Here is a 22,897-nt window from a genome sequence, read left to right as displayed (position 1 = left end):
GCAGGCAAAGACCATGCACGAGAGGCTGTGTTTTTACAGTCATTATGAAACAGCCACATGGATTCAAATTGGAAGGGTCTCCTCCCTGTGGATCGTCCACCATCTGTATCTAAAAGAATAGGGCAGTGGTCAGAGCTTACCGCGGGCTTTATGAAAACTGCCGCATTTGCAAAAGCTTGTCGCCATGCTGGGTTACATAGAGCACGATCCAGGCGGATCCTGATGTTGTCCTGACCCCTCCGTTTGTTACTCCATGTGTACATAGGGCCGTGAAAGCCCAGGTCCAAGAAATCACATTTGTCAATAAAATCTCTGAAAATATCAATATCTTTGGAACACTTTTGCGAGCCACCATCCTTCTCTTGCCAAGAAAGGTAGGAGTTGAAGTCTCCATGAGACAACCACCTGTGTTGTTGTAACTCTGAAGGGCTCACAGACGATCCCAAACCGGCTTCCTTCTATGCTTTATCGGATCCCCGTACACACAAGTGAGGAAAAAAGGCACCGCATCCACCATACTCACCTCCACGTCGAAAGATCTTTTCAGCTGTATTTACTGTCATATTCACATTCTCCTTCCAAAGCATTGCAAGGCCACCTGCAGCACCTTCAGGTTCAAGAGTAACCAAGCCATGAAAGTTTCCACGATGCTTAATTCTCTCAATAACAGTATCCTTACTCTTCGTTTCCATTAGAAACACCACATCTGGATTATCCCTTCTAAGGAGATGATGAAGGGCGCGAACTGTCGAGGGTCTCCCCAGCCCTTGACAGTTCCACCCCAATAGCTTCATTGTCTCCCGTGGCGCTGGTGTTTGCCAGCATCCACGGGTGTATGAAATAAAAAATGCCCATGACCATCGACAGCAGCAGCATATTCCACCTCCTTAACATCTGGTTCGCCTGAAGCGTCTGGTGACCTACGAAGGCGTTTGGTTGCCTGTGCACTTTGACTTGGGTTCAATATTTCAGGTTTGGTTGGGTTCGGTGGATCAAGTGTATGGTTCTAGACCACTCCAGGGGTAGAAAGAGAAAAAACTGACATTTGGGGAAGGAGGGCCGTAAGAGCATTCGTCACTTCGGGTGCTTGAGAATAAAAAGAACCTGGCTCCCTGGATTCTCGTTGGGTTGAGTCAAGGACAGTGGATCTGGGTGAGACAAGTATGGAGGGACGAAAACATCTAAGGGTGGGACATTTAAGTGGAGGGGATTATGGGTAGGAATAAATTGATGGTTATGAGGGTTATTAGTAAGTGGGGACGTAACGAATGAGGAACGTGGAATTTGGTGAAGAGTGGGCTGGATTGGAGTAACGTAGGGAGGTGGTGTCGTGGTGTTAGTGGATTGAGTGCAAGACAGGCCGGGAAGAACATGGGTGCTGAATTGGCTGATTTAAATTGCTAGAAGAGGGAGAGACTGTAACGGATGGGGATAATGGCTGAGTATGGGAAGAACATGGATGCTGAGCTGGCTGACTTAAATTGCTAGCAGAGAAAGAGGCTATAACAGATGGGGATCGTGGTTGAGTATGGGAAGGGCGTGATTGGTGGCTCGTAATGTGGGCAGAAATGGGTAACTGCTCTGTGGTGACGTGGCCTGACTGGGCAGTCTCTGTCGGCGGTGGGAAAAAAATTCGTCTACAATGGCTCTGCTGGGGCACCGTCGAAGTAGATGCACTTGGATTTGGGAGAATGGTGATAGCACTTTCAATAAGCCTAGCGTCAGGAGCAGGACACCGAAGGTACGGCTGGAAATGGCGACGAACAATTTGGAAAGAGGAAGCCCTTGAAGCCCAGATTTGATGGCGATGGAGGGTAATGAGTTGTTGAAGGGGAAGCCCTTGAAACCCAGATTTCACTGGCGGTGGAGGGAACTTGGTCATGTGTGTTAATGAGGGCAAGTTGGTTATTCTACCTATCAAGGGTAGAATGGTCAAAAAAATTCAACCGTTTGCATATAACGTTTCAAATTAACGGATTGAATCAAAATGCTATATTATTTTAAAAGTAAAGAGGAGTTTGCAATTAGAAAAATTGTAAGAGAACATTTGGACAAATAGACATTTTCAGGAAGGCATTTGTAAAAACCCCTTTTTCGTTTTTTGTTGATAAAACTCAGGTTTTCATGTCTCTTTCAGTTTTTTGACCCACTGACATCTAATACTTCTTTGTTTCAGACTATTTATTTGTCGGCTATGGCATTATTTCAACCTTTTAGTCAATAGATAGACAGATAGGAACTGAATCTTCATGGATGTCCAAAAGGTATGTTTGGTTTGCAAGAAGTGGATAAGAAAAAAAAAGAGAAAGATACAAATTTTTTAAAAGGCATTATTATTGTTTGGGTTTTCTTCCCGTCACTGTGCCTAATGAAATATAACGCTTCACTATTTACAATATGGCATTGACATGGATTAATCCATATGATAGAGGACTAACAAACATCTCATTGGTACATGCATGCTTAGTGAAGTATAACCTTTCACTTTTTGTTTTATTCATTTTTCTTTTCTTGCAAATCAAACATATCTCAGTTGTTAGTTGTAGGGGTGTCAATAATGCCCGGTTGGCCTGAACCCACCCTAAGCCAGGCCAGGACCCGATCCTGATCTACCAACCCGAAGGGCGGGTTAGGATTGAGTTTTTGGTTGACCCTGGCAGGGTCGGGTCGGATTCTGGATAAGATCCCGGGCTTAGCCCGACCGATCCTGTATTAGTTATAGGCATATATATTTGTAATAATATATTATATTATAATTGAAAAGACAAAAACGCCCATAAGAGATGGGTAAACTAGTAAACCCTAAATCCCATTTCCTTTTTCACTCTTCATCCACATCCCTTGAGGAAAGCAGCCGCTCGTGCCTGACTGCCTTCTTCTTCCTTGGTTCCTCCTTCCCTGCTACGTTAGGCTTCCATTTGTTCCCATTCCTTTGTTTTCTTTCTATCTATCAACCATGTTCAATTGGGTAGCACTTTCCTTTACTCAAAAGGAGGAAAGTAAAGGAACTGATGAACAAAAGGGGTTTACAATGCCGCACGGAGAGTCGACGGAGATGAATAAGAAGATCAAAAAGTTGTCACAACCGGTGCAGCAGCAGCACCAGGAAAATATGCTGAGTTTTGCATTGGAGTTGGATGGGTTACACTTTTCTGAGACCATCGTCGTGTCGATGGAGATGATGAAGAATAATAAGAAGATGAAGTTTTCACCACCGTTGAAGTTGCAGGGAAAGATGCCGCCGAGATTTGCATTGGAGATGGATGGGTTACACTTTTTTGAAACCATCGTGTCGTAGTGCCTAATGGGGACCTGGGAGCGAGTCTGGGAGAGTTTAATCTACTTCGTTTTCGTTTTTGCCTTCTTCACCTTTCGTAATTTTGGTTGAAATTCGTTTTCTGTACCAGTACACTAGATCAATCAGACATGGTCAATTAGGGTCAACCCGACCCTACCCGACCCTATCAGGGTCAATCAGGGTTGGGTCGGATTAGGGAAAACCCTGGCAGGGTCGGATTGGGTTGAGGTTTCTTAGGCCCTGCCAGGGTTGGGTTGGGTTAGGGTTTTGGGCAGGCCCAGCTCAACCCGACTCATTGACATCCCTAGTTAGTTGTAAACTGGTTAGTTAATCTAGCATGTGAAGAAGCTAACAATTCTATATTTTAATTAGATCAGGACAATTCAGCAAATCTTCGATGTATTGTTCGGAACATAGAGCTAGCTTACCAATTTTTAGATTGTAAATCCTTTTTGGCTTTAATGTATGGGCTTTTCTTGGGTTTTGAGACAAAGACAGTTATTCATTTTTATATTCTTAATAAAATTTTAGGGGCTGCTCCGGTCCAGATAATATTCAAGTTTAATACAAAAATTTAAAGTTGTATTTGGATGTTAAGAAAAAAAAAAAGAAATCGAAGATAAATCAAAAACAAAAAAATAAAGAAAAGGTTCTTGTAGACCAAACATACCTTAAGGCTGTGTTTGGATGATAAGAAAAGAAAAGAAAAAAACTCTAGAATAAGACAGAGGACAAAAAAAAAAAAAAAAGAAATCAAGAATAATAAAAAAGAAAAGGTTCCTGCACAACAAACATACCCTAATGCTGTGTTTAATTTTAAGAAAGAAATTATTTTTTTTTATCTGGATGTTTTGGCCACTGCAACACCATGCGAGTCATCCTCGAGAGTAAACAATGCAATGCTCCAATTAGAGTGGTTTGAGTATATTGACCGGGAGAGACTACCCATTATGCACATTATGCACATTGCAACACTTTATCAAACATCATCCGCGCGGAACTTTGAACAAATATGGATGATATTGTCAAATGCTTAACTAGTTTTATCTTTATAATCAACATACATAGATTACTTATTTCATGCAACAAAGGCTATTCTAATATGCAATTTGAAACTGTTCATGTCTTCCATTGGACAAGCTTCTTACTTACAAATTTGTTGAAAATATAAGATTACTCCATTCCTCTGAATAGCTTGCCAAATCCTCAGTTCCATATATCTGAAGTGCAGTCACCTCCTGGATACCTCATCTCATGTGCCAAAGAAGGTCCTTCAGGCTCAGATCCGAAGTCCACAAAGAAATTTGGGTTTAATGCCAGGCCACCTTTCTCCGTGTCAACGTCGATCTGTAACATGTGTGACCCTTTCTCTACAAGATCTGGGTAGAACTGGCGATCCCACACACTGAAGAGTGAGTTGGTAACATAGAGCCGCTTTCCATCTAAACTTAATTGGATCATCTGAGGCCCTCCCCTCAGACGATGACCCTGAAAAGAAGTAATGATAGAAATTTGTCATTCCATGTTACAGAGGCCAATTAGTGTGAGTCCAGAAAACTGAACAAATTAACAAAATGATAGAGAGAAAACTATGGATCAAGGTTCCACAGAAACACAATGTAAGGATGGTACAAGACCAACCTGAGCCACAAAACATATAAACTTCAGAGAAATGTAGGAACAAACCTGTATTTCGGGGACATCAAATTGCCGTTCTGTCCCATCTTCTGCCACAGCCACAATAGGGCTTCCCTTTTGAATTAGTCCCCCAACCCACACTTGGCCTGTCAATACAGGTTTCTTAGGATCCTCAATGTTATATTGCCTGACATCTCCATGAAGCCAGTTCACGAAGTAGAAGTAACGATCATCAAGAGATATCAAAAAATCGGTTATAAGCCCAGGCATTTCTGGAAGAATCCAGTTCTTCACCTTCAATGATTCCACAGAAATTGCAACCTGTTTAATGAATATGAGAGTTAGGAATGTTGGTGGTCGCATAACATAATAAAGAAAATGAATTGCAAGTCATTGAATTATGAGCAAACCTCATGATCCCATGATCCATCTGCAGTCTTGAAAAATCTCACCATGTTACTTGTTAAAGCACACCCCACAAAACCTGTATCTTTTGAAGGATCATGCAAAAACCTGATCTGCAAATGAGTGTATTGTTTCATGTAAAGGACCCCACATGCTGTATTACATCCCAATAGATGGAAACTAACAAAAGAAAAGGCCTAAAAGCTTTAAGACATTAGAAGAGGTTGTAAAAGATAACTCCTGCTATTACCTCCAATGGTAGCAGTCCTGTATTGCCAAGATCCAAAGTTTGTTTTAGTTCACCATCAGGCCAGCTGTATACATGTAAATGTCGTCCATACAGACCATCTGAAACATGCTGAAGATTGAATCCTTTTGTAAAAGCAGCTGGAGCTCCCCATGAAGAGCTTATCATAGTTTTGTGCCGTGGTTGGTACCAGAAATCGTAGCCAAAGAGTGGGCTATGGCCTGGTTTCTCCCACCTGGGTTGTAAGGAAGTATGCAGTAAGAAAAAGAAGGGTGACACATATGTAACTCAACTGTGAGAGCATCAAATTCTAACTGATAATGTTACATTTGCGGCAATTGTTTAAACCACCAATCGTTTCTTTACCCTCCTACCTCACACCACCTGTCACCCCTACCTCTCAGCCTACATTCCAGACCATCCCTGGTCACACCCCACCTGGTCCTCCGCCATTTGTTCCATGGGTTCCTCCTCTAACCCAGACTCTTTTCAGTAAACCTCTCACTACAAAACCGGCCTATTCCATTCTTCCCCCAGCTCAAAACTCCAATACTCTCATTACTTATCACAGCTTACCATGAAAGATCCAGATCCAGGTCCAGTCCCTGTCCTCTCCCTAACCCAAGAATTTTCATCCAACACCTCCAGTTCCTGCGATACTTATGAGGACCCTCCTCCACCAGTTTTCCAAACCTGGCCCACTACTCAAGGTCCAAGTACAACTGCAGCCACCGGAACCACCACCCAGCCATTTGTTGAAAGTGAAAGTGATCATGAATCAGTCCATGGAGCCGATCATGTGCCCCAGCAGCCACCACAGCCACAGCCTCCACATGCCACATATCCATTCTCCAATCAGGATCCCAAGCAATTGTTCACTTTTGACGGCATCCCTTTTCACAAGTGGCCTGACAAGATCTCTGAATTCCATGCTTGGTTAACAGCTGAACTACTCCAAGAAGGAACCACTGATGCAAGTGTCATTACAAAGTTCCTTGCTAGGACTCATGGCACTCTTCGTGAATGGTTTATGGCCCTTAGTGGTTATCGACAACTTCAATGGTCTCAGGTCCCAGTTGATGTCTTCATAGCCCAACTTTACAATGAAATGATCGGACCAATTGAAAACGGCAGGATAAAGGCCCGAGAAGAATACTTCCAAATGAAATGCTATTCTTTTCAGAAGACAGACCTTGCCAAGCATTACACCAGGATGTTAGATAGATTTTACATCCTAGGAGGCCTTGATGATCCAAACATGAAGCAAGTTTTTCTCAACTCTTTCCCTGAACCATTGGGAAAAGATGCATTAAAGTCTCTGCAGCAATTAGGACTCAGACTGGACCAAGCCCCCATTGGTCGACTCTATCAAGAAATATTGGGTGCTCTCCAGAAGTTGTGTGATCAGTAGCAATTTTTCAAACAATGGGAGAAAACCACACATAAAATCACCGATGCCTGTAATACGTCCTATCTCAAGATCAAATGTAAGGAGAAAAGCTGCACGTGTCCTACAAGGAAGAAATCTCATTTTTCAAAGATTAGAACTCCATCCCATGATGCTGATGCTCGCCATCAACACTCAAGGCGAAGACATCCTAAGAGGAAGAAGCATTTTCCTCAGAAGTATAAGTACTTCAAGAGAAAGAAGTTTCGTGGCAAGACCTCTACCAAATGTTATTCTTGTGGCAAAACCGGACACTTTGCAAAAAATTGTCCCAACCAAAAGAAGAAGGCCAACCTCATGCACATGTTGACCCAGTTTTCCCTCCAAGATGATAAGGATGCAGACATGGAATCTTTGTATTCTATTGATGATGACTTTTCCCCAGACTTGTTATTTGCTGTTGAGGATCATGATAACTCCGACTCCTCTTCCGAATCTGAGTCCGATGGATTTGACCCCATCTACCCGATCATACCCAGAGATCCACCATCTCTTCCCCATTCTTATCCAGTTTCTCAACCTATGTTACCTGTCACCACAACACCCCTTCCTCAAGCCCCACTGTATATCTCAGCCTCTTCTTGGGATCGACCAGTTAAGGTCATTGGCTACTTCGACACTTGATGTACCATGACCATTCTAGCCCCCCATGTTTTACCCTCGTACTGTTGGAAACCACATAAGCAGTATTTTATTGCTGCAGATGGAAAAACCTTCTTTGTTGACCTCATCTCTAGAAGCCCAGTTCGTTTTAAGTTATTCCCAACCCTCACTCTCAGCCATACAGTTCTAGGTTCTTCTCTCCCCGGTCGTGATGCTCTTATTGGATTCGACCTTCTTTGTCGACTTCCTCATCTCCGATGGAGTGTCCATGGTCTCAGTTACAAGCAACAGTTCCTCCCCTGGACAAATGTTTCCACCCTTTTGCTAACAACTCCCCTTGCAGATATCAAGCAACAGCTGATCTCTCAATGCAATGCAAGCTCCCACACAGAGTTCCTGACAAAGTGTGATCATCTTTTGTGGCAAAATCCCCAATTCTTCATCCGTCTTCCTTTCAAGAAGAATGAGGATGCCAACCCCACCAAAGCCAACCATTCAGGAATGAAGCCTAATCATCTTACATTGGCTAGCCAGGAAGTTGCCCTTCTCCAAGCACAGAATCTCCTTGAGCATACATTTTCCCCTTGGGCATGTGAAGCTTTTTATATGAACAAACGTGCTGAACAGACTCGTGGTAAACTCAGATTTGTCATCAATTATCAGCCCCTCAATGCTTTCCTAGCAGATGATAAGTTTCCGTTACCCACTCGTTCAGTGCTCCTGCTTCAACTCTCTAAAGCGACTATTTTCAGCAAGTTCGATCTCAAGGCAGGATTTTGGCAACTCGGCATACATCCAGATGACCGTCCCAAAACAGGTTTTTGCATCCCCGGCTACCACTTCCAATGGACAGTCATGCCTTTTGGTCTCAAAGTAGCGTCATCCCTTTTTCAGAAGGCCATGCTACGGATCTATGAGCCCATACAATCTCAGGCACTTATTTACATTGATGATATTCTCCTGTTCTCTGAGACAGAAGCAACACATTATCAGCTACTTTAGCAGTTCCTTGAAATAACTCTTCAGTACAGTATCATGCTTTCTCCCACCAAAATAGAAGTGGCAGTCTCCAAAGTAAACTTCTTGGGAGTCATCATTGACAAAGGAAAATTTGATCTCCAGCCTCATATTGGACAATCTCTCCTTAAATTTTCCGATGGTCCTCTCACAAGGCAGCAGCTACAACAGTTTCTTGGCATCGTTAATTACATGACTGAGTTTCCCCTAAAGCAAATCCAATACACCAGCTCTCTTCATAGTCTTCTCAAGAAAGATCCCCCACCATGGTCTCATGTTCATACTAATGCAACTCAGTCCCTCAAGTCAATGGCACAGTCTCTCCCTTCTTTGCAGATTCCATCCACTGGTCTCCGCATTCTCCAAACTGATGCAAGCGACACTCAGTGGGCAGCAGTCCTCCTTGAAGAAGCCCCAGACAAATCAAGGAAAGTTTGTAGCTATCGCAGTGGCCAATTCAAAACCTCCGAACAGCACTATCATTCTACTTTCAAAGAAATTCTGGCAGTTCGACGAGGCATTGAGAAATACAAATTCTTCCTCATTGGCCATACTTTCCAAGTCGAAATGGACATGACATCTTTTCCAAGGATACTCCAATTCAAGCAAAGGATCCTTCCTGAACCCCAGGTCCTCCGATGGGCACAATGGTTCTCCCAGTGGTCTTTCAAAGTTAAGCACATCAAAGGCAAAGATAACGTTCTGGCTGATTTCGTTTCAAGAACCAAAACTCCAACTCCCTCCTCCATTCCGGTCCTATGTATGCCCCTCTACGGTGAACCTTCATCTTCATCAGGACCACCTGCAGACCCTTTAATTTCCTTACTCCCAGCCCTTCCTCCACCACTTTTTTGTGATATTTCTCTCCATACTTTGAAGAGTAACAGCATTCAGACTTACCAGTCTACCCTTGCAGCCATAATTCACAAAAATGGTCTCCAATTTGACTGGGTTGTTTGTCATCCTGACTACCCATTTCTTACCCCTTTTACAATCCGAGTCCCAACCATGTTTGATCAAGACTGTGTTATCTTTTTCTGGCATCTCTTAGCAGTCCATAAGATTGCTATCACCTTCAGCAAACCCAACCTCCTACACTATCTCCGCACTGTTTCGTCTGTTTTTGCGAATCCTACTGGCACCTACTTCTTCCGTTTCCAGCATCCCCAGTATTTGGCTCGTTTCCTACGTCTCTTTTCCCCCATTTCGCAATGGATCTCCATGCTCCAAGAGCTTCCTAGTGATGATTTCTTTGTCACCTACATATTCCATCGTCCTCCGGACTTCATCCACCACAACCTTGTCACCCCTCCTATTCTGGACCATCACCTAATTGCCTATGATCCATTGTACCTCCAACATGGAACCAGCCAGAATGACATTTTTACCCATCACGATGACGATGACACCACCAAAGCAGCTTGGTTAGACTTTATGCGCACCATGTGCACTCATAATGATGTAGACCCATCCACCCTACTAGTCCCAATTATTAATACCACTGATATAGCCTGGCAAGTCAATAATCAGCTCCAGCATCCTGTCATTCACCATCTCATGCGTCACCATGTGGAATTTTAGATTGATCACGCTTTGGGCTATGTGCCTTATTCCAGCGACAGTGGACCTGACACAGATTAGTCTAAAGATAAGATCAGGTTTATAAAAGTAACTATGGTTTGTTTGTAAAAGTAACTATGGTTAGTTTGTAATTATGGTTTGTTTGTAAAAGTAACTATAGTTTAGTAACTATGGTTGGTTTATAAAAGTAACTATGGTTTGTTTGTAAAAGTAACTATGGTTAGTTTGTTTGGCTATATATAGCTCATCGATGTATTCAGTTCAAGGGATTGAGTTCATTAATGAAAACATTTGGTATCAGAGCCATGGTTTGCTAAGTTTTTCCTTTTGTCTTTTCCTTGGAGCTCTGCTCTCTTTGTTTATTTTGATATGGTGTGATAGTTAATCTTCCAGGCTAAGTATGCTCTGCAGTTGCCGCCTCGGCAGACCCTCTGCATCAGAAAATGTCTGCTAGTTGTTAGGTTTTGATAACATACCAAGACCCAGGCAGATAACAGATCCTTGAGCAAGGTGTGGGCTGTAGGCAGTGACCGCTATAAATCCCGGCACGCTCGGAATACTTTCGGCCTGAGTATTGGTGTGTTCTCTTTTAACCTACCTACATCTATTTCTGACCTAACCCATATCAAGATATTCACGAGGTGCATCTCTTTTGGATAAGACACCCTCTCCCAAATATATGGCTTTACAACCCCCTTCGTCCTGCGTTTCGCTCCATAGCTCTCATGCAGCTAAGGTTGACTACCTTTATGAACTCAGCTACACCCCAGCCAACTAGCAGATCCATCCTACAAATTTCCCGATTATTAATCCGTACGATGTCTTCCCAAAGACACCATCCTCGATCACAAAGAAATTCAGGACCATACTCTCTCCAAAGAAGACCCCTGGTCTGAAAGAATATGTCCAAGCACCTCCTTTCTCTCAGAACCAGATCACGGCTGCAAGCAAGGAGCAATATTTCCCGGTTGAGATCAGCCCAGAACTCATCAGGCAGTGGATCGCACTTGGATACACCCATCTCCACCTTGGGGCGGTAAAGATTACCATTACCTTCCATGGTCGAAAAGGACTCCCTGTAGCCATGAGGCTTAATCTTCTTGACACCCGTTTCAGGAATTTCCCTCACGCTACCATCACTGATGTCTAGACCACCCTGAATGATGGAACTGTGTTCTACACAGTATACCCCAACTACAATGTCTCCCTGTTAGATCCTAACCTCTAAGATGCCTGGCAGTTCCTTGTCCAGCTCACAGGTGCTCCTAAAAAAGAGTCCGCTATAGCAGCAACCCTTCACTATCAGATCTACTACCGGCTCTAGAACCATGCGATGAATCTCAACACAGGCTATTCTAGTAATGATTCAGCCCTGTTTGTTCAGATCGATGATAACAGGATACCTACCATCACTCATGTACCCCGTCAAATCAGTCGTGCAGAGTTGGTCAAGTTGATTCCTGAATCATGGATCACTGCTTATGAATCCACTCATGCTGCTCCTGCTACTCCTCTAATCACCTCTACAAATCCTGTGTATACCAGGATGGATGGTGGCAAGACTATGGTCACCTATCCTAGACCAGCTGATTTCTGCACCGCTGTACCTATTTACCCTCAAGATCTCCCTGAGCGGTTACCCCATGTTCCTATTGAAGCTTTTGATAGTACCGACGCACCTATCTACCAATTCTCTGGACCAACCGGTCATACTTGGTTTGACATCTGCAACTGTTCTGACTGCAATCATTCTGACGATGAAGCTGACTTTCCAACATAAAGAAAGTCTAAGAAAAAGAAGAGTAAAGGCCCTGACCCTCTCTGGCAAAGGTACCAAGCAGGCTGTCCTAATGTTGGTCCTTTAGGAGAAGATAGAGGCCGCTACCAGTTCATCGTTGATTACGGGACAAGCAAACCCTGCTCATTAGGGTGTTGCTCCCCTAATCCTCCAGAAGAGCCGCCTTTTCAAGCATCGGCTCCCCCCTACGTGCAAGCCAGATTTGCCCTTAGAGCCGCCGACTCCACAGGTATCACCACCACTAATGCTTTGGCAGCAACAGGCACAACAACCCATCCCTTGTTTCATGGCCTCTGGTTCAGAAGGGATCAGTAGAAATTTCCCTGGCACAGCAGATTATGAAGATGCTAACCGTCTTCGCCATTGTTGGAAAACCACTCCACCTAATGTTGTTGATAATCTTGGTCAGCTGCCAACCAATTCTTCTGTTGAAGCCCAGCTTAACTGGCAGGCAGAAAATGCCTTGGTTCAAAACCAATATCTGCAAAAGCTGGTCTCCTACCACGAGCACAATACCCTTGCACTTTAACAGAACGAAATTGATGTGAGGTATCTAAAAACAAGGATTGAAGCCCTTCACCAAGAACTGCTGCACATTGCAACTACAGTTAAGGACGTCGCTTATGCGTCTGCCCTTATCTCTATCAGAGAAAAAGAGAAAAGACAACTTGAGGATCAGCTGAGGTATGCGCAGGCATCAATACCATCCATACCAATAACACCAACAAGCCCTCCCTCCTACAGCTACCCCTTTTTCCCTGCAGTTCCTCATCCTTCCCCAAATATTCCTCACACCATTCCTACTGCCATGTTAAAGGAAGTCCAAGAAAGACAGAGAAACCTTGGCCGCCACAAAACCCCAAAACAAAAGAAATTCCAACCCTCTCAACCACCAATCGTTTCTTTACCCTCCTACCTCACACCACCTGTCACCCCTACCTCTCAGCCTACATTCCAGACCATCCCTGGTCACACCCCACCTGGTCCTCCGCCATTTGTTCCATGGGTTCCTCCTCTGACCCAGACTCCTCTGACCCAGACTCTTTTCAGTGAACCTCTCACTACAAAACCGGCCTATTCCATTCTTCTCCCAGCTCAAAACTCCAATACTCTAACTCATTACTTATCACAGTTTACTATGAAAGATCCAGATCCAGGTCCAGTCCCTGTCCTCTCCCTAACCCAAGAATTTTCATCCGACACCTGCAGTTCCGGCGATACTGATGAGGACCCTCCTCCACCAGTTTTCCAAACCCGGCCCACTACTCAAGGTCCAAGTACAACTGCAGCCACTGGAACCACCACCGAGCCATTTGTTGAAAGTGAAAGTGATCATGAATCAGTCCATGGAGCCGATCATGTGCCCCAAGACCACCACCCCACGACCTCCACATGCCACATATCCATTCTCCAATCAGGATCCCAAGCAATTGTTCACTTTTGACGGCATCCCTTTTCACAAATGGCATGACAAGATCTCTGAATTCCATGCTTGGTTAACAGCTGAACTACTCCAAGAAGGAACCACTGATGCAAGTGTCATTACAAAGTTCATTGCTAGGACTCATAGCACTCTTCGTGAATGGTTTATGGCCCTTGGTGGTTATCGACAACTTCAATGGTCTCAGGTCCCAGTTGATGTCTTCATAGCCCAACTTTACAATGAAATGATCGAACCAATTGAAAACGGCAGGATAAAGGCCTGAGAAGAATACTTCCAAATGAAATGCTGTTCTTTTCAGAAGATAGACCTTGCCAAGCATTACACCAGGATGTTAGATAGATTTTACATCCTAGGAGGCCTTGATGATCCAAACATGAAGCAAGTTTTTCTCAACTCTTTCCCTGAACCATTGGGAAAAGATGCATTAAAGTCTCTGCAGCAATTGGGACTCAGACTGGACCAAGCCCCCATTGGTCGACTCTATCAAGAAATATTGGGTGCTCTCCAGAAGTTGTGTGATCAGCAGCAATTTTTCAAACAATAGGAGAAAACCACACATAAAATCACCGGTGCCTGTGATACGTCCTATCTCAAGATCAAATGTAAGGAGAAAAGCTACACATGTCCTACAAGGAAGAAATCTCATTTTTCAAAGATTAGAACTCCATCCCATGATGCTGATGCTCGCCATCAACACTCAAGGCGAAGACATCCTAAGAGGAAAAAGCATTTTCCTCAGAAGTATAAGTACTTTAAGAGAAAGAAGTTTCGTGGCAAGACCTCTACCAAGTGCTATTCTTGTGGCAAAACCGGACACTTTGCAAAAAATTGTCCCAACCAAAAGAAGAAGGCCAACCTCATGCACATGCTGACCCAGTTTTCCCTCCAAGATGATAAGGATGCAGACATAGAATCTTTGTATTCTATTGATGATGACTTTTCCCCAGACTTGTTATTTGCTGTTGAGGATCATGATAACTCCGCCTTCTCTTCCGAATCTGAGTCCGATGGATTTGACCCCATCTACCCGATCATACCCAGAGATCCACCATCTCTTCCCCATTCTTATCCAGTTTCTCAACCTATGTTACCTGTCACCACAACACCCCTTCCTCAAGCCCCACTGTATATCTCAGCCTCTTCTTGGGATCAACCAGTTAAGGTCATTGGCTACTTCGACACTTGATATACCATGACCATTCTAGCCCCCCATGTTTTACCCTCGTACTGTTGGAAACCACATAAGCAGTATTTTACTGCTGCAGATGGAAAAACCTTCTTTGTTGACCTCATCTCTAGAAGCCCAGTTCGTTTTAAGTTATTCCCAACCCTCACTCTCAGCCATACAGTTCTAGGTTCTTCTCTCCCCGGTCGTGATGCTCTTATTGGATTCGACCTTCTTTGTCGACTTCCTCATCTCCGATGGAGTGTCCATGGTCTCAGTTACAAGCAGCAGTTCCTCCCCTGGACAAATGTTTCCACCCTTTTGCTAGCAACTTCCCTTGCAGATATCAAGCAATAGTTGATCTCTCAATGCAGTGCAAGCTCCCACACAGAGTTCCTGACAAAGTGTGATCATCCTTTGTGGCAAAATCCCCAATTCTTCATCGGTCTTCCTTTCAAGAAGAATGAGGATGCCAACCCCACCAAAGCCAGCCATTCATGAATGAAGCTTGACCATCTTACATTGGCTCGCCAGGAAGTTACCCTTCTCCAAGCACAGAATCTCCTTGAGCATACATCTTCCCCTTGGGCATGTGAAGCTTTTTATATAAACAAACGTGCTGAACAGACTCGTGGTAAACTCAGATTTGTCATCAATTATCAGCCCCTCAATGCTTTCCTAGAAGATGATAAGTTTCCGTTACCCACTCGTCCAACGCTTCTGCTTCAACTCTCTAAAGTGACTATTTTCAGCAAGTTCGATCTCAAGGCAGGATTTTGGCAACTTGGCATACATCCAGATGACCGTCCCAAAACAGGTTTTTGCATCCCCGGCTACCACTTCCAATGGACAGTCATGCCTTTTGGTCTCAAAGTAGCACCATCCCTTTTTCAGAAGGCCATGCTACGGATCTATGAGCCTATACAATCTCAGGCACTTATTTACATTGATGATATTCTCCTGTTCTCTGAGACAGAAGCAGCACATTATCAGCTACTTCAGCAGTTCCTTGAAATAACTCTTCAGTACGGTATCATGCTTTCTCCCACCAAAATAGAAGTGGCAGTCTCCAAAGTAAACTACTTGGGAGTCATCATTGACAAAGGAAAATTTGATCTCCAGCCTCACATTGGACAATCTCTCCTTAAATTTTCCGATGGTCCTCTCACAAGGCAGCAGCTACAGCAATTTCTTGGCATCGTTAATTACATGACTGAGTTTCTCCCAAAGCAAATCCAATACACCAGCTCTCTTCATAGTCTTCTCAAGAAAGATCCCCCACCATGGTCTCATGTTCATACTAATGCAATTCAGTCCCTCAAGTCAATGGCACAGTCTCTCCCTTCTTTACAGATTCTATCTACTGGTCTCCGCATTCTCCAAACTGATGCAAGCAACACTCAGTGGGCAGCAGTCCTCCTTGAAGAAGCCCCAGACAAATCCAGGAAAGTTTGTAGCTATCGCAGTGGCCAATTCAAAACCTCCCAACAGCACTATCATTCTACTTTCAAAGAAATTCTGGCAGTTCGATGAGGCATTGAGAAATTCCAATTCCTCCTCATTGGCCATACTTTCTAGGTCGAAATGGACATGACATCTTTTCTAAGGATGCTCCAATTCAAGCAAAGGATCCTTCCTGAACCCCAGCTCCTCCGATGGGCACGATGGTTCTCCCAGTGATCTTTCAAAGTCAAGCACATCAAAGGCAAAGATAACGTTTTGGCTAATTTCCTGTCAAGAACCAAAACTCCAACTCCCTCCTCCATTCCGGTCCTATGTATGCCCCTCTACGCTGAACCTTCATCTTCATCAGGACCACCTGTAGACCCTTTAATTTCCTTACTCCTAGCCCTTCCTCCACCACTTTTTTGTGATATTTCTCTCCGCACTTTGAAGAGTAACAGCATTCAGACTTACCAGTCTACCCTTGCAGCCATAATTCACAAAAATGGCTTCCAATTTGATTGGGTTGTTTGTCATCCTGCCTACCCATTTCTTACCCCTTTTACTATCCGAGTCCCAACCATGTTCGATCAAGACTGTGTTGTCTTTTTCTGGCATCTCTTAGCAGTCCATAAGATTACTAGCACCTTCAGCAAACCCAACCTCCTACACTATCTCCGCACTGTTTCGTCTGTTTTTGCGAATCCTACTGGCACCTACTTCTTCCGTCTCCAGCGTCCCCAGTATTTGGCTCGTTTCCTACGTCTCTTTTCCCCCATTTCGCAATGGATCTCCATGCTCCAAGACCTTCCTAGTGATGATTTCTTTGTCAGCTACATATTCCATCGTCCTCCGAACTTCATCCACCACGACCTTGTCACCCCTCCTATTCTGGACCATCACCTAGTTGCCTATGATCCCTCGTAGCTCCTACATGGAACCAGCCAGAATGACATTTTTACCCATCGCGATGACGATGACACCACCAAAGCAGCTTGGTTGGACTTCATGCGCACCATGTGCACTCATAATGATGTAGACCCATCCACCCTACTAGTCCCCATTATTAATACCACTCATACAGCCTGGCAAGTCAATAACCAGCTCCAGCGTCCTGTCATTCACCATCTAATGCGTCACCATGTGGAATTTGAGATTGATCACGCTTTGGACTATGTGCCTTTTTCCAGCGACAGTGGACCTGACACAGATTAGTCTAAAGATAAGATCAGGTTTATAAAAGTAACTATAGTTTGTTTGTAAAAGTAACTATGGTTAGTTTGTAAGTATGGTTTGTTTGTAAAAGTAACTATGGTTAGTTTGTAGTGGGAGAAAGCATGATACCGTAATGAAGAGTTATTTCAAGGAACTGCTTTAGTAGCTGATAATGTGCTACTTCTGTCTCAGAGAACAGGAGAATATCATCAATGTAAATAAGTGTCTGAGATTGTATGGGCTCATAGATCCGTAGCATGACCTTCTGAAAAAGGGATGGCGCTACTTTGAGACCAAAAGGCATAACTGTCCATTGGAAGTGGTAGCCAGGGATGCAAAAACCTGTTTTGGGACGGTCATCTGGATGTATGCCAAGTTGCCAAAATCCTGCCTTGAGATAGAACTTGCTGAAAATAGTCGCTTTAGAGAGTTGAAGCAGGAGCGCTGGACTAGTGGGTAACGGAAACTTATCATCTGCTAGGAAAGCATTGAGGGGCTGGTAAATGATGACAAGTCTGAGTTTACCACGAGTCTGTTCAGCACGTTTATTCACATAAAAAGCTTCACATGCCCAAGGGGAAGATGTATGCTCAAGGAGATTCTGTGCTTGGAGTAGGGCAACTTCCTGGCTAGCCAATGTAAGATAGTCAGGCTTCATTCCTGAATGGCTGGCTTTGGTGGGGTTGGCATCCTCATTCTTCTTGAAAGGAAGACCGATGAAGAATTGGGGATTTTGCCACAAAGGATGATCACACTTTGTCAGGAACTCTGTGTGGGAGCTTGCACTGCATTGAGAGATCAGCTGTTGCTTGATATCTGCAAGGGGAGTTGTTAGCAAAAAGGTGGAAACATTTGTCCAGGGGAGTAACTGCTGCTTGTAACTGAGACCATGGACACTCCATCGGAGATGAGGAAGTCGACAAAGAAGGTCCAATCCAATAAGAGCATTACGACCGGGGAGATAAGAACCTAGAACTGTATGGCTGAGAGTGACGGTTGGGAATAACTTAAAACGAACTGGGCTTCTAGAGATGAGGTCAACAGAGAAGGTTTTTCCATTTGCAGCAGTAAAATACTGCTTATGTGGTTTCCAACAGTACGAGGATAAAACATGGGGGGCTAGAATGGTCATGGTACATCCAGTGTCGAAGTAGCCAATGACCTTAACTGGTCGATCCCAAGAAGAGGCTAGGATATACAATGGGGCTTGAGGAAGGGGCGTTGTGGTGGCAGGTAACATAGGTTGAGCAACTAGATAAGAATGGGGAAGAGATGGTGGATCTCTGGGTATGATCGGGTAGATGGGGTCAAATCCATCGGACTCAGATTCGGAAGAGGAGTCGGAGTTATCATGATCCTCAATAGCAAATAACAAGTCTGGGGAAAAGTCATCATCAATAGAATACAAAGATTCTATGTCTGCATCCTTATCATCTTGGAGGGAAAACTGGGTCAGCATGTGCATGAGGTTGGCCGCCTTCTTTTGGTTGGGACAATTTTTTGCAAAGTGTCCGGTTTTGCCACAAGAATAGCACTTGGTAGAGGTCTTCCACGAAACTTCTTTCTCTTGAAGTACTTATACTTCTGAGGAAAATGCTTCTCCCTCTTAGGATGTCTTCGCCTTGAGTGTTGATGGCGAGCATCAGCATCATGGGATGGAGTTCTAATCTTTGAAAAATGAGATTTCTTCCTTGTAGGACATGTGCAGCTTTTCTCCTTACATTTGATCTTGAGATAGGACGTATCACAGGCATCGGTGATTTTATGTGTGGTTTTCTCCCATTGTTTGAAAAATTGCTACTGATCACACAACTTCTGGAGAGCACCCAATATTTCTTGATAGAGTCGACCAATGGGGGCTTGGTCCAGTCTGAGTCCTAATTGCTACAGAGACTTTAATGCATCTTTTCCCAATGGTTCAGGGAAAGAGTTGAGAAAAACTTACTTCATGTTTGGATCATCAAGGCCTCCTAGGATGTAAAATCTATCTAACATCCTGGTATAATGCTTGGCAAGGTCTATCTTCTGAAAAGAACAGCATTTCATTTGGAAGTATTCTTCTCGGGCCTTTATCCTGCCGTTTTCAATTGGTCCGATCATTTCATTGTAAAGTTGGGCTATGAAGACATCAACTGGGACCTGAGACCATTGAAGTTGTCGATAACCACCAAGGGCCATAAACCATTCACGAAGAGTGCCATGAGTCCTAGCAAGGAACTTTGTAATGACACTTGCATCAGTGGTTCCTTCTTAGAGTAATTCAGCTGTTAACCAAGCATGGAATTCAGAGATCTTGTCAGGCCACTTGTGAAAAGGGATGCCATCAAAAGTGAACAATTGCTTAGGATCCTGATTGGAGAATGGATATGTGGCCTATGGAGGCTGTGGCTGTAGTGGCTGCTGGGGCACATTATCGGCTCCATGGACTGATTCATGATCACTTTCACTTTCAACAAATGGCTGGGTGGTGGTTCCGGTGGCTGCAATTGTACTTGGACCTTGAGTAGTGGCCCGGGTTTGGAAAACTGGTGGAGGAGGGCCCTCACAAGTATCGCAGGAACTAGAGGTGTCGGATGAAAATTCTTGGGTAAGGGAGAGGACAGGGACTGGACCTGGATCTGGATCTTTCATGGTAAGCTGTGATAAGTAATGAGTTAGAGTATTGGAGTTTTGAGCTGGGGGAAGAATGGGATAGGCCGGTTTTGTAGTGAGAGGTTTACTGAAAAGAGTCTGGGTCAGAGGAGGAACCCATGGAACAAATGGCGGAGGACCAGGTGGGGTGTGACCAGGGATGGTCTGGAATGTAGGCTGAGAGGTAGGGGTGACAGGTGGTGTGAGGTAGGAGGGTAAAGAAACGATTGGTGGTTGAGAGGGTTGGAATTTCTTTTATTTTGGGTTTTGTGGCGGCCAAGGTTTCTCTGTCTTTCTTTGACTTCTTTTAACATGGCAGTGGGAAAGGTGTGAGGAATATCCGGGGAAGGATGAGGAACTGAAAAAGATTCAGGGAAAAAGGGGTAGTTGTAGGAGGGAGGGCTTGTTGGTGTTATTTGTATGGATGGTATTGATGCCTGCGCATACCTCAGCTGATCCTCAAGTTGTCTTTTCTCTTTTTCTCTGACAGAGATAAGGGCAGACGCATAAGCAAAGTCGTTAACTGTAGTTGCAATGTGCAGCAGTTCTTGGTAAAGGGCTTCAATCCTTGTTTTAAGATACCTCACATTAATTTCGTTATGTTGAAGTGCAAGGGTATTGTGCTCGTGGGAAGAGACCAGCTTTTGCAGATATTGGTTTTGAACCAAGGCATTTTCTGCCTGCCAGTTAAGCTGGGCTTCAACAGAAGAATTGGTTGGCAGCTGACCAAGATTATCAACAACATTAGGTGGAGTGGTTTTCCAACGATGGCGACGACCGTCAGCATCTTCATAATCTGCTGTGCCAGGGAAATTTCTGCTGATCCCTTCTGAACCAGAGACCATGAAACAAGGGATGGGTGGCTGTGCCTGTTGCTGCCAAAGCATTAGTGGTGGTGATACCGGTGGAGTCGGCGGCTCCGAAGGCAAATCTCTTGGAAAGTATGGCCGATGAGGAAGAACTGGAATTCTTCTATACCTCGACGAACTGCAAGAATTTCCTTGAACGTGGAGTGGTAATGTTGTTCAGAAGGTTTGAACGCACCACTACGATATCCACAAATTCGGCGCAACTTAGCTGGGGCTTCTTCGAGGAGAATTGCACCCCATTGAGTGTCACTTGCGTCGGACTGGAGAATTCGGAGACCTGTAGAAGGGATTTGCAAAGTAGGGGGAGCTTGGGCTAGCTGTTTGAGAGCCTGAATAGCTCTGGTGTGAACCTGAGACCACTGAGGTGGGTCTTTCTTAAGAAGTCGGTGAAGATGACTAGTAAACTGAATCTGCTTAGGAAGAAACTCTGTCATGTAGTTCACAATACTAAGAAACTGCTGGAGCTGTTGTCTTGTAAGAGGACCATCAGAGAACTCAAGAAGAGACCGTCCGATATGGGGCTGAAGTTGGAAACTACCATTGGTGATGGTGACACCAAGGAAGTTCACAGTCTGAACCGCAATTTCCATTTTAGTCGGAGAGAGCATGACGCCGTGCTGCATAGTTGCTGAAAGGAACTTCTGGAGGAGCTTGGAATGGTCTTCTTCATTTTCAGAGAAGAGGAGGATGTCATCAATGTAGATGAGAGCCTGGTCCTGAATGGATTCATAGACTTGGAGCATTGCCTGTTGGAATAATGAAGGAGCAACCTTAAGTCCGAAAGGTAAAACTGTCCATTGGAAATGGTGACCAGGGATGCAGAAACCTGTCTTGGCTCGATCATCTGGATGGATGCCAAGTTGCCAAAATCCAGCCTTGAAATCAAACTTGCTAAAGATAGTAGCTTTGGAGAGCTGGAGCAGGAGAGCAGGACGAGTTGGCAGAGGGAACTTATCATCAGCCAGAAAGGCGTTGAGAGGTTGATAATTGATAACCAACCTAAGTTTTCCTCGCATTTGCTCAGCTCGCTTGTTGACGTAGAAGGCTTCACATGCCCAAGGGGAAGATGTCTTCTCTATAAGATTTTGGGCTTGCAGGAGGGTGACTTCTTGTCGAGCACTAGCAAGATGCTCTGGCTTCATGCCAGAATGGCTTGCCTTTGTTGGATTAGCATCCTCATTTTTCTTAAAGGGGAGCCGGATGAAGAACTTGGGATTCTGCCACAGGGGGTGGTCACACTTTGTGAGAAACTCAGTGTGAGACTTAGCACTGCATTGTGAGAGAAGTTGCTGCTTGATATCTGCAAGAGGAGATGTTAGTAGCAAATTCGAGACATTAGTCCAGGGTAGAAAGTGTTTCTTATGGTTGAGACCATGAATACTCCAACGGAGATGGGGGAGACGACAAAGGAGGTCAAAACCTATTAGGGCATCACGACCTGGGAGAGATGAACCTAAAACAGTATGACTAAGGGTAAGGGAAGGAAAAACCTTAAAACGGACTGGGCCTTTAGAGATGAGGTCCACCGAAAAAGTCTTTCCGTCAGCAGCAGTGAAATACAGCTTGTGGGGTTTCCAATACCAAGAAGGTATAACATGAGGGGCTAGAATTGTCTTTGAACATCCAGTGTCAAAGTATCCAATTACTTTGACAGGGCGGTCCCATGTGGTGGCAGAAATGTACAAAGGGGCCTGAGGTAAGGGTATTTTGGTCGCTGCCAAAAGTAGCTGGGTGAGAGGTTGAGAGAGAGGAAGGACTGGAGGGTCCTGGGAGATGACTGGGTAGATGGGGTCAAATCCATCGGACTCATCGGAAGAGCTATCGGAGAAGTCATCCCAATTTTCCAGAGCAAAGAGCAGATCCGGGGAGAAATCGTCATCTATGGAGTAGAGAGATTCGATGTCGGCATCTGGCTCATCTTGGATGGAGAATTGGATGAGCATGTGCATGAGCTTAGCTTTCTTTGTCTTGTCAGGGCAGTCCTTGGCAAAGTGACCAGTCTTACCACAAGCATAACACTTAGTAGAAGTTTTATTACGAAACCTCTTTCGTTTGAAGTACTTGTATTTTTTAGGATGCTGCTGCTTGTGCCGTTG

The 22,897-nt window shown here is 44.4% G+C and overlaps 1 protein-coding gene across 2 annotated transcripts in view; it reads right to left on the bottom strand.

Moving 5' to 3' along the window:
- Positions 1–4,446: 4,446 nt before the first annotated feature.
- The window catches only part of LOC122658439 (selenium-binding protein 2-like), a 50,297-nt gene continuing 31,846 nt past the window's right edge, over positions 4,447–22,897 (bottom strand). For both annotated transcript variants that reach the window (XM_043853405.1, XM_043853404.1), the window contains 4 exons: positions 5,592–5,823; positions 5,347–5,454; positions 4,985–5,257; positions 4,447–4,786 (listed from right to left, as the gene is read on the bottom strand). In XM_043853405.1, the coding sequence (XP_043709340.1) occupies positions 4,505–4,786; positions 4,985–5,257; positions 5,347–5,454; positions 5,592–5,823 (895 nt within the window). In that variant the 3' untranslated portion in view covers positions 4,447–4,504. The remainder of the gene's footprint in view (positions 4,787–4,984; positions 5,258–5,346; positions 5,455–5,591; positions 5,824–22,897) is intronic.

The sequence above is a fragment of the Telopea speciosissima genome, chromosome 4 (genome assembly GCF_018873765.1).
Source record: "Telopea speciosissima isolate NSW1024214 ecotype Mountain lineage chromosome 4, Tspe_v1, whole genome shotgun sequence".
Classification (NCBI taxonomy): domain Eukaryota; kingdom Viridiplantae; phylum Streptophyta; class Magnoliopsida; order Proteales; family Proteaceae; genus Telopea; species Telopea speciosissima.
The sequence above is the reverse complement of the archived record's forward strand: the minus strand, read 5'-3'. Positions and strand labels throughout refer to the sequence as shown.